The sequence below is a fragment of the Channa argus genome, chromosome 11 (assembly GCF_033026475.1).
Source record: "Channa argus isolate prfri chromosome 11, Channa argus male v1.0, whole genome shotgun sequence".
NCBI classification, from domain to species: domain Eukaryota; kingdom Metazoa; phylum Chordata; class Actinopteri; order Anabantiformes; family Channidae; genus Channa; species Channa argus.
The window spans coordinates 7,901,554-7,914,104 of NC_090207.1; the positions used below are offsets into that span (position 1 = coordinate 7,901,554).

The 12,551-nt window shown below is 42.1% G+C and overlaps 1 protein-coding gene across 8 annotated transcripts in view; it reads left to right on the forward strand.

Annotated features, from left to right (window-relative positions):
- The window catches only part of slc20a2 (solute carrier family 20 member 2), a 41,761-nt gene that overhangs the window by 21,864 nt on the left and 7,346 nt on the right, over positions 1-12,551 (forward strand). For 6 of the 8 annotated variants that reach the window (XM_067521790.1, XM_067521796.1, XM_067521792.1 and 3 more), the window contains 9 exons: positions 749-1,350; positions 3,958-4,098; positions 4,694-4,779; positions 5,965-6,061; positions 6,258-6,377; positions 7,368-7,601; positions 7,691-8,321; positions 8,499-8,684; positions 11,282-11,366. In XM_067521790.1, coding sequence (XP_067377891.1) covers positions 1,062-1,350; positions 3,958-4,098; positions 4,694-4,779; positions 5,965-6,061; positions 6,258-6,377; positions 7,368-7,601; positions 7,691-8,321; positions 8,499-8,684; positions 11,282-11,366 — 1,869 coding nt within the window. In that variant the 5' untranslated portion in view covers positions 749-1,061. Of the gene's footprint in view, positions 1-748; positions 1,351-3,957; positions 4,099-4,693; positions 4,780-5,964; positions 6,062-6,257; positions 6,378-7,367; positions 7,602-7,690; positions 8,322-8,498; positions 8,685-11,281; positions 11,367-11,987; positions 12,073-12,551 lie in introns of all 8 variants that reach the window. The other 2 variants (XR_010915588.1, XM_067521793.1) reach the window with 2 other exon arrangements.

Here is a 12,551-nt window from a genome sequence, read left to right on the forward strand (position 1 = left end):
GTTACAAAACTGCTGTGAACTTTTGTCTCTCATCCAGTGGGCACTGTTCAGTCACGGTCTGGCTGAAAGAGCAAAGATTAGAGGGGTGACTCCAAAGTGATCTACCATGTAAACATCAGAGAGACTGTCAGTGACTATTTTAACTATTTTGAGGAAAATATTTTCTTCCTTTTGGCGTCATTGTGTTCGACAGTCCAGTATTTTTATTTCCTTTTAAAGGCTGTATATATGTGTGGCAAAGGCAAAATCTGTGAAATAAAAGCAGGTTTGGCAAAGACATCTGCTGCCCTGTTGTGTGGGGATAAGGTGTTAATAGTCTAGTCTAATGTTGGGAACATTGCTCACATCTCACTCTGGATGCTATGGTCTTTTTATAGTCTCAGTGCTGACAGCAGGCCGTCCAAACGCTCCGATTTGATTTCTTTGAAGTGGAGACTGTGATTTCCTATTGCAGCTATCTGAGATGTCCTCAGCTTTCCTCACGCTCCTCCGTTTTAATCGAAAGCCAGCTCTGCGTTGTCACTGTCTTATCTCGAATCCTTCATTATTTTTTTATTTTTTTTTGGGTCTGGTCTATTCTGCTTTGAACCCCCCCGCCCCCAGTCCCTCAGTACTGCCACTGCTTTGTTTCAGGTTTGGGAGGAAGTCACAGAGAGGTGTTGTCAGACGGTGGCTGCTGTTGAAAAAGAGTAATTGTGGCTTATGACACTAATCTGTTTCTGTGTCCTCTCTCTCGTTTCTCTTGCAGGTGAAGGACCGTGCAGACAGGCTGTCTCACACTAAGCTATGGAATGCTCCCTGCACCCACCATCACTAGTCTCCAATCTTTGGACTGAACTCCAAACGCTTAGTTAGCGGCTGTGCTTCTCCCCTCGAACTCTTTATCACCAGGGGACGAAGAAAAGGAGTGGGCTTAATAAGTCCTCCGCTAATAACGCACAGAGCACTTCAATTTAGTGTTTTTTGTTTGTTTGTTTGTTTTTTAGGAATATTTAAGCTAGTTTTTAATTTCTCTTTCTCCACTTGGATTTTCCATTTTTTTGTGGTGAAATTATATCAAGATGGATTTGGAATCATATCTGTGGCTGGTTATTATTGGCTTCATCATTGCCTTCGTCCTGGCCTTTTCAGTCGGCGCCAACGACGTGGCCAATTCGTTCGGTACAGCAGTGGGTTCCGGTGTAGTCACACTGAGGCAGGCCTGTATCCTGGCCTCCATCTTTGAGACTCTGGGCTCAGTGCTGCTAGGCGCCAAAGTGGGTGAGACGATTCGGAAGGGCATCATAGATGTCAACTTGTACAACGAGACAGTGCCCGTACTCATGGCAGGGGAGGTCAGCGCCATGGTCGGTAAGTTGGACTAGATTTTTACATCCATGTCATGTAGTTTCTGCTAATCCCATAAATCCATTTCACACATGCACGCACCCTTTACACTAATCTGATGCCAGCTGTTGGTCTCATGTCACTTTCAGATAAAGGTCACAGCAGGAGTTGCTCAGACCTTGTTTCATTTTGAACATGGCTCAGTTTGTAAGTGAATTGCATTGTGAAGGTTCAGTGAAGCCACCAGGGGCATTAGTAAAAAAGTTGCATATTTCAAGTAATGAAAATAATTTTTTGTAGCCTAAAACAAAAGACAAACCTCAAACAAATGCAAACTGTAATAGAGGCTAAAAATTGTAAGTGTTTCACAAAAAGCGGTGCAAAAAGTTTTCCTCATTCCCTTGTTAAGATGATGAGAGATTATAGGCAGACACTGTTGTTCCAAATTGTGGAGGTAAAGCTGGAAGCTAGGGATGCACCTGAAGACTTGTGTGGAGACAGTTCACACCTACACACTATTGCCACCAGCTGTCATAGGTTTCAGGTCTTTTGACAGTCTGGAATGGGGACTCTCACATATTTTAGAGCTTAACAGAAGAAAATGCAGGTAAAACAAATCAAACTTCGGGTAGAGCTGTAAAGTAGATCTCCCTCTGTCGTCGCTGGTGCCATTCATAAAAATAAAATATGTTTAAAATAATCTTTGAGACTGACTGGCAGTGACAGGATCCTTTTTTTTTTTACCTCCACATACCTGCTCAACCAACATGATGTCAACATGAAGTGGTATGGATGTATATGAAGTATGGAAAAAATATGAGTAGGGTGCTATCGGAACCAATACTGTACAGATGTACTGTTGTACTGATAAAGGTTTCCGGATATTCCTTCTTCCAATTACTTGTTTTGTCTGAGTCAAAAATCCAAAAATTTTACATCTATTACAAGCAAGTTAGGTGTTTTGCTTCATAAATGACAAATAATTATATTTTATATTATTTTAACATTTATCATGTAGCAGAAACAGTTTTTTTCCCTGTTGTGCACATTTAATATTAATTGAAAATAACTGCCTCGTGTAAATGAAGACCCCTGTAATCACTCCTATGGATTTTGTTAAATGTTACCAACCTGAGGGCCCACTCAACACTACATCAGACCCTCTTAAATGTAACAGGCACAGATCTTTATGCAGAGTTAATCCTACTGCGTGGGAAATCTTGCAAACAGGTTTCCACGCTGCAATCACAGTGTCCACTTTATGTCCATCGGCCTTCTAGACTGAAAAGGGGGTATTACTCTCATTCTTATTATTACTGTATGTTTTTGAACCAAACTCTAAAATCCTGTGCACCACTTTGTCTCTCTGTTTTTCATTTCTGCTCACAACCAAAACCAGACTACTAAATAACATAACTTGGGAGGTGTGTTATAACCTTCCAGTTGATAGAAGTTAATCTTTTACCATTTGACGAACATCTGGCCGTGTTTTTTTTTTTTTTTCAGTCCCATCTTCTCCACTGACTTTTTTAAGCAATGTTAGAAAATTAGTTTTGTCCTTTTGTCCATTTTTTTGCTGGCACTTTCTGATAAATGGCAGCGAACTGTTATATTTTCAGATAAACATTAACAAACGTTGTAGTAGTGTTATCTAACTTTGCAGCTTTGTGAACATTGAAAACCTTGATTCATAGAAAACCCTTTCCACTGTCCTCTCACTCAGACCCATTTACTGTGATGCACAAACAGGATTTGTTGAGCATCAGCAGCAGCTCTGCACATCGACATTAGATTGGCTCATTAAATGAATGGCACAGAACAGAAAACAATAGGGCACCCGCTGAGACAATGCCATTTTAATGACAGAGTAACGGCTGGGAAACAGTGATAAATGCAGCGATATTAGGCACAGGGGATTCCCATGTCCCTGGAAATTCAGGTGTGGCCGACCAGTGAATGTTAGGGAAACTGTTTCTTTTTATCTCAAACAGGAAACTCTCAGCACTGCCATATTGTTCATACAGAATTAGAAGAAGTTTTAACTTATTGATTTGATTTGATAAAAGCAGGAAAATACTTTCATTGTGTCCATCTGGTTTTGATGTTCACTGAAAGAACACAATACTCCATATAAATGTGTCTAATTTTGAGCTTTCAAAACTTCAAGCCTGACAATGAGACGTTGAGGAACTACTATTCAAATAATGGCACAAAGAAAACAAAAATAAATTAACCAGTGGAAAAGGATTGTTGATAGCCCCACTGGGAGTTTTAATGTTGCTAAATCAATGATGTCTTGATAAATGTGCCATTATTTTGTATTGTTTTTCATTATTAGTGCCTTTCTGCAGATTTGTTGTTGCAGAAGACTTTCAGTGTATCACAGAACACAAACAGCCTCTATCAAATGATCTATAATCCCACATCAGAAACACTTCAATTACTGTATCTCATCCAGCTCTTCTGTGGTGACTTGGATAATTCAATTTACGTGTTTGTATGTGACGTTTTCTCTGGTTCACAGTTTAAACTTCTCTTTTGTCTGTAGCTATATTTTTATTTCATTTTATAAAATATAAAAAATAAAATCAGAAACATGTCTTGAAATTCGTGTGTCTGTTTTGAACACAGGGTCAGCTGTCTGGCAGCTAATCGCTTCCTTCCTCAGACTGCCCATCTCTGGGACTCACTGCATTGTTGGCGCCACTATCGGCTTCTCCATGGTGGCCATCGGCACCAAGGGCGTCCAGTGGATGCAGCTTGTCAAGATCGGTAATGACCAAGTGTTTAGATCACAACAAATCAGTTGCAACTGCCACTTTCCCACAGAAAACCAGTGGGAATAAACTAAATAAAACTACACTAAGGTATTGTCTGTGAAGCTACAGTGGAGTTTGAATTCAGAATATGAAACAGACAGTAATTATCAGATTTTGTTGTCAGTACAGATGACTGACTCCCTTGGCCATTTTACACAGCAAGTAATCTATTTTAGAAGATGCAGAGATCCCAATTTCTTCTCTGTTAGGAACCTCAAGAGATGAGAATGAAGCAACAAGAAATCACTTTACAATAAAATAGACTCACTTTATCTACGCTGGAGAAAGAAACTGTAGCTGTTGCTGTTGCTTCACTAACACGTATGTACAGTATTTAACACATTAGAATATACAAAGGGTAAGCCTTATTATAACATAATCTGGAAAGTGTAGGAAATTACAATTTAAAGGTCGGCTAGAGAGCTATGCTATGAAGACTATTATATCCCTGTATGAGTGACTGATAATATTGCATCTGTAAGTGATTATTGGTTGTTTGCAAGAGTTTTATTGTTATTTTCTGAATACATTTTCTCCTCCCTCTCCAGTGGCATCATGGTTCATCTCCCCCTTGCTCTCTGGACTAATGTCTGGACTGCTCTTCATATTAATCAGATACTTGATCCTCCACAAGGTGGGCTCACATCCCTGCACAATTCCGCTTAAACCAATTACCAATTAACTAATTAAACCCAAACATACGTAAGTAAACCAACCAACCAACCAACTACACAGACCAATACAGAACAGTTCCTCCTCCTGGAATTTTTAGTTTCCAATTTGTGTGTGGGTGTTTTTCTGGAATAATACCATTTTAACAACTAGAAGGATTTTAAGCATAAAATCTGGATGCTGGAAGACTAATGATTGACATTTTAGTCTCCACGCAAACAGTTATTGGTCCACAACAGTAGAATGTAGACACAGACATACATGTGTGCAAGCAAACTTGTCCAAGAAGCTTCAGCACTGATAAAATCTATTTGATTTGGCAACACCCACAGATCTGTTGTTATATAACAGGCAAATTCTGGCAGACCAGGAAGAGAATAGTGTTGTAGATGGACGTAAGGTGACGACTGCATGGATGACTCATAGGACAACTTATCATTTGAACTGTATAGCTGGGTCAAACACAGGATGAGTAAATCTCTGTCTCTATTGGCTATTGGCATCAGCTTCAAACAATCAATCTCGTAATCAACCGTTTTTAGATACAAGGGTTTTACTTTAATAGGTTGGTCATAGTGCATTAATCAATAGTAAACCTCAGGTTGTGTAAGCAGGAATAGTTGCGTGTCTAGTTTTGTGTTCACCTGCAAAAGTCTTTCCCCTTTGTTGTTTAATATTGTACTAGAGTTCTGAAGTGAATTTGTTGCTTCATCAGTAAGCAGTTAACTGTCTTCTTTGACTTGATGCAGAGTTGCCAATGATGGTGTGTTGGTAATCATAAGTTTAAATCTCATTTTACATATTTGTTCTTTCCCAGTGTAATTTTTCAGTATACATTATTTTCTGTCTATTTTTTCAAATAGAAAAGTCAACATATTCCATCCTCTTTATCGTTAGATGTATATGACAGTGTGGCACAGTCTCTCTGTTGCAGTACATCAAAGCAAACACACTCTCTGGTTCTATTTATTTTTCTTTATTACATATTTTTTGGAGTTATTGTTCTACAGTATTTTGTAAAACCTCACAGAAAAGTTGTGCCCCAGGAATAATAAGTTGCACTATAAACTACCTCAACCAAGTATAAGTGTACATTCGTTTAATGTAAAATGAGGAACTGCTCTAAAATCTGTGTATTTCTCTTCAGGAGGACTCGGTCCCTAACGGCCTGCGAGCGCTGCCCCTCTTCTATGCCTCCACTATTGGAATCAACGCATTCTCCATCATGTACACTGGAGCCCCATGTAAGGGCCAGGCAACATCTAATCTGTTTTTATTTGACACCAGCGTATGATCACATTATCATCTCAGTCTCAGTGATACTGCCAATGTCATTTGCTCTCTTAAAATTCCTTCTGCAGGTGTGGCAAGAGTGTGAAACTTCTAAAACTACGTGCAAGATATTATTTTCTTATACCTGCGTTTGCTTATTAATTTCAGTGCTTGGGTTAGAGATGCTGCCAATATGGGCCATCTTTCTCATAACTTTAGCCGGGTCCCTGGTCTGTGCAGCTGTGGTCTGGATCTTCGTCTGTCCCTGGATGAGAAGGAAAATAGCAAGTAGGTGTCTGTGTGTGTCTGTCTGTGTAGCGCTCCACTTACTTTGCTTAGACTTTGTCAGATCTGAGAGGTTAAGCTCATAGCCTGCAGTGCAGAGAGCTTTTACATCAAGGTTAGGAATTTGTTGGCCTAATGGGAAAATCTGCCAGCAGCAAAGCAGGTAATGCTTTGAAACACATGACATAAAATGGTGTAAGGAGAAGCAGGTGGAATATTTGAGAGAAGGGTGGACATCAGAAAGGGAGTATATTAAAATGAACTTAATGTCATGGAGGACACATAAAACATCCTTTTCACTGATTAATGCTTTGTATTTTAACATTAATAGTTATTTTTAGATACCTTTTAAACAACGTGATGTCACTGAAGTGATGAAAATAGAATTTATTTATTTATTTTTACCTGAAGCTTTTTATCCACCTTGCACATGAGCGAGGCCGACTTAACATGTTGCTTATCATGTCATAACCTTGGCATATCTGTGAGGATTATGTGTGATATTATCAGGATAATGCTGCATCCGTCACAATGAAACGGGTTATGACTGAGCTTGTTTATGTGTTTTGCACTGGGGGGATGTTGTGAGGAGTAGGGGGGGCTTTAAGTCAGCACAAGGATAAGCTTGGATCAGTTTGTGGAATGTTGCTGCAGCTTTTTCCTTTCTGACCTGAAGCCAGGCCTTTTGTAATTATTATTGATTTTAGTGCAGAATAACAAGACGCTTTCAACGTAAACATGCATGAATGAGGAACAAAATGTATCCTATAATAATCAGTGGTACTTCATCAGGAATTCATCCAGAAGACTTTATTATACTGTAAATGATCACTCGGACATTTTAAAATATAACCAATAATGTCCTCATCATTTAGTATTTACAGTGATTTGTATACTGTGTTAGCAGTGCTGGATAAGGAGGAGGAGGGGGGTTGATCGTTTCTCTTTCCAGGATTCTTTTTTACAAAACATCCATTACTTGATTTCATCCAGGCAATCTAAAGAAGGAGCAGGCTCTGTCCAGGATCTCTGATGAGAGCCTGGACAAGATACCAGAAGAGGAGGAAGAGAGCCCTGTGTTTAAGGAGCTACCAGGGGCCAAGGGCACAGATGAGGCTGTGTTGCCGCTCACTGGGGGCAGCAGTGATCGGGGCACCCGTGAGTCCAGTGGAGAGCTCGCTAACCTGACTAATGGAGGCACTGTCCCACCGAATGGCAGGGTTTATGGTAAAACCGAAATGCAGTTTTGCTACTATTTGATACTACTTGCCTGTTTTCAGAAATCATGAACATGTTGTGCATCTTTTCTCCTTGAGGTCGAACCCACTCAATGACCAACGGCTGCCTCAAGTCTCCAATTTCTAATGGCAGCTTCAGCTTCGATGGCCACATGCGCAGTGATGGCCAGGTGTACCACACAGTGCACAAGGACTCAGGTCTGTATAAAGACCTCCTTCATAAAATCCACCTGGGCCGCATGGATGACGGTGAGCGCTCAGGGTCCCACGCTGGCCCGCCTGACAACAATTACCGCCTGCTTCGTCGCAACAACAGCTACACCTGCTACACAGCAGCCATATGCGGCATGCCCGTCCAGCCGCTTATACGCACAGAGTCCCGCGAGGACAGTGAAAAGCTTGTCGGTGAGGGAAACGGCAGGAGCAACAGTGTGTCCTACTCCAAGAAGAGGGTACGCTACGACAGCTACTCGTCATACTGCAACGCTGTGGCCGAAGCTGAGATTGAGGCAGAGGAGGGTGGAGTGGAGATGAAGCTGGCCACAGAGCTGGAGGGAGTAGAGGAAGAAGGGTCTCCAGCCCCAGTGCCTGTGGATGAGGAGGAGGATCACGAGGAGAAGGACAAGCCAGAGGTTTTCCTGCTTTTCCACTTTCTGCAGATCCTCACCGCCTGCTTCGGCTCCTTTGCCCATGGAGGCAACGATGTCAGGTGCTGCCTCCTCCTGCTTATATGCCAGATGGCACGCTGTATGGCCAGTGCACTGGTCAAAAGATTTTTCCATAATACCTGATAATCCTACCTGATATTTTTATTCTTGAAGCTTTTTCCTTTGGCGTAGATCCTGGAGGTACTAAATGACCTTATATTCTATTCTCACCATTGCAGTAATGCCATCGGGCCCCTGGTGGCACTGTGGATGATCTACGAACAAGGCGGTGTGATGCAGGATGCCGCCACTCCCATCTGGCTGCTGTTGTACGGTGGTTTAGGCATCTGCGCTGGCCTGTGGGTGTGGGGCCGCCGTGTCATCCAGACCATGGGAAAGGACCTGACTCCCATCACCCCCTCAAGGTGCGAAAGTGATCACATGGGAGAGTGAGTGGGTGTATGACTGGATGTTGGACATGAGTGGATGCATTTTAAAGAGAGAAGAGTATATGTGGAAGAGTTGAAACTTCCAACATGCTCAGTTTCAATTGCTCCAAAAAGCCTCGACTTGCTGACACACACAGGTCCATGCAGTGCTGCCGATTCTTTGGTAAGTACTTAACATGCACACAGCTGTAATGGAAGTCACACATCAAGTGTCTTTAGCTACTGTTATATGTAACTTCAATCAACAATCAGAAATCCCCACTATGCTGACAGTAACATGCTTAACCCTAAGGTAACACACTCCATTTGACTTCCCATGTACAGTGAACAGGTCTGACTAATCAAAGGTGTTTCTCTGGAGAGTTCTCTGATTAATCACTCTCCACTTCCCCAATCAAGCTGCTGCTGCAGCTGAGACCCTTTTTTACAACACACTGTGGTATAGTGTTTATGCTGTGTATAGTTTGATATCTAAAGCTAAAGCCACATGTGAATACATAGGGTGTTTATGTACGATATAGTGCCGTGTTGTATGTGTTTACTAATCCTTATCAGAAGGGCAGAATGATATAATGTGATTTCACCACTTTAATGTTTGGAGTAAGTGGAAGTAAATTTCCTCTCTATTTTATGTTTAATTAGGCATAAATAATTCCTAATAAGCAGGTATAATCTCACTCTTTACTAAAGTAATACTTTTACACGAGGCTTAACTTTGCTAGAAGTAAAATCTTTACTGCTTTGCATTATGCTCCAAAATCTACAGTAGTGATTGTGTCTGTAGTGGCACTTCGCATAGGCAGAGAGTACACTCTCTCTGTGGGTCCTCTGCCCTTTGACTTGTTACATAACATATATGAATAAATAAGTGGACTTGTGGACCACAACACAAAGCCCTAGAGCTCAGTTTGTCCCACTGCCTAAGCAGCAAACATCACGCATCCGTAACCACTTACTGCGGCACCTCTGTCCTTGAGATCGATCTCCCTCTTCTTTCTTTTTTTTGGTCCTCTTGTCTACCCACGCAGTGTGTGTGTGTGGGTGTGTGTGTACACCACAAGGATGTTCGTGTATAACATGTCAGCTTGAGGAAGCCCGGCCCAGTGCCTGCAGATGATTGTGTGGGGGGAATGTTCTGTATGTGTGCGAGCGTGCACTTTAAGGTCTAATTGTTCCAGCAAGTAAGTGTGTGTGTACGTATTTGTTGCCTGGCAGGAACATCGCACAGGGTTACAGAAAGTTGTTTGGCATTCTGCAGGAGGGGAGGTGGGGGGGCACAGCCACAGTGGGAACCCTGGCTTCTCTTCTCCAACCACAGGGAGGGACGCCAGCCTGACTCCTCTTGCATTTTTGTTTTTCCTTCTGTCCCTTTTTTTCATAGCCCTTCATACTTACTCCTGTAAATGCTGTAAATTCTCTCTTCTTCCCTTGTTACCTCCTTTTCTTCATTCCTTCCCATTTCCCTCACTGGGTCTTTTTTACCTTGTTTTTTTTATCGGTGTCCAACCTTTTTACCCTAAAGTCTCAGTTGTTCTCACACTCACCCCGTGTAATTATTTTCCCATCTTTGTTCATTTCTTCTCCTGTTTTTGGCCCTTCTCTTTTTGTGTGCCTTCTTTCTTTCCTAGTCTCCCTTTTTCCATCATCAGCTTAGTCTTTTGCCAGGACTCCAAGACAAATTTGCTTTGGTTCACTACTGAAGGCTCTCCTTCCTCTAGTGTCTGTTTCAATGCATCAGTCTGGCAGAGAAGTTTGTTTGGGGCAAGGACAGCTCTCTCTCTGTGTAGGTGTATTTGTGTGAGCAGTAAAAACAGTTTCTAAACTTTTAATTAAGGATTTTTATCATTTTGGACAACTCAACCGCAAGGATGGAATCCTGCAGACGTAAGCGGTTTCTCCAGGTTCTTACAGTTTGGCACAGGGAAATATTAATAACCCTTTGTTCTTGTGATGAGCTGTGGCTGTGTACACACTTACAATATATTATTGACCAGCTTACACAACACACCTTAGAGGAGGCACGAGTGATCTGCTGCTGACCTGTAAAAAACAAAGTCCTTAGGACGCACCACGACAGGAAACGGTGTAAACAATAAAATGTGTCATTGCTGAATGCATTTATGTTTCAGAGTGCTGGTATTCTGGTCCTGGTATCGGCAGGACAGTCCGCAACAATGCCGCAACTTTGACTAGAGGGACATTGTGTTTAAAGTTAGTTATTGATAGTGTGTATTTGCAGGCCTGTATTTATTTGTTAATGAGAGTTTTATTGACTTGTGTATTTTGTTTAATTAGCAATGTCAATGAAAGCATTTAGATTCACTTTAAAGTTTCTTCTACTCTCATCCAGTTTCCAATCCATTCCAATTGCTTCGTTTGTGTCGTGGGGGGAAAAGTGTGTGTGTGTGTGTGTGAGTGACAGAAGAGACCAGTTTTTGTATAGTGTGTTCTGCTGTGGTCCGTGTGATGGAATGTAGCGAGCCTGTGCCATCAGCAGTGCTTCTCAGACATTACAATAAAGGATGTCTCTTTGCTTCCACTCCCCCTTCTCCTCCCCTCCCCTTCGTCCACAGTGGATTCACTATTGAACTGGCTTCTGCAGTCACAGTCGTGTTGGCTTCCAATATCGGAATCCCTGTCAGTACCACACACTGCAAGGTATGACTGACTGGACGTCCAGCTGGCCTCCTAACTCTCCTCCATCATCCTCACAGGGCAGGGAGCTCACACTGCCTCTCAGGGCACTGGGCTGGAATCACACATGCAACTTAAGTTCAAATCACCCAGACTCACATTCAGATAATTTCAGCAGATAACACCCAGATTGCCTCAGTGCAAAATTACCTTTATATTTCCCTGCATATGACAATCCTTACTAATCTTTAAGCTGCATTTAAAGACAATCGAATCATTAAGGCCGTGTCCAGCCTGCTGCAGACAGCCCTGGGGAGCAGTGTGCAGCCCCTCTGCCCTGATCTTTACAGGAACCTCAGATCCAAGCTGGAAGTTTTAGAGGACCCCTACAGCCTCAACCCACCCTTGCCCAGCCCCCATCAACTTGGTGTCTCATGCTCTGTTTCGTTTCCTCCACCGACTCATTTTGCCCTCTCAGCACTGGCCTGGCTTGGTGTGTGGATCCTCCACCCTCCTGTGCTTGGCTGCAAGCAGACACCCCCACCACCACCCTCTGCCCCCAACCCTACCTGTCACACTTGTTTTCCACTTTTTTACCTCTCACTCTCCATCTTTCTCTGTCTCTCCACTCATCTGTCTTTACAGCGGATTTTGCATTGAAGTAATGAGTGCGCTAACAGTGCTTGTTGCATCAAATGTGGGCATCCCAATAAGCTCCACCCACTGCAAGGTATTGGAGTCATTGGTAGTGAAGCTGTGATTAAGAGCCCTCTCCCCCAGAGCTCCACATGGCTTCACCTGTAGCTGTCAATCGCTAAAACCAATCACAACTCCTGTTGTTGAAGTTTTGACCTGTCCTGCCGTTTTCCCACAGCAGCAAAACATACAAAATTGTTCGAACGAAAATTATTCTTATTAGTGTGTGCGACAAAGAGCGGTGTATCTAGGTTATAACTAGTGAAGTACATCTACTTTTAAGGGCATTTGGTAAATTAATACCAAATACATTATGTGCAACAGTGGAAAGAATATAGTTAAAGGAATAGTTTGGCATTTTTTGTTCTAGTTAGATAGAGCCAGGCTGTTTCACATTGTTAATGAAGCTAAGCTAACAGGCTGCTGACACTAGACATAAGAGGGGTATTTATCTTCAGATCTAACTTTTCCAGAATGTAATACATGCACCTTACTCGACAGACTTAAATCATG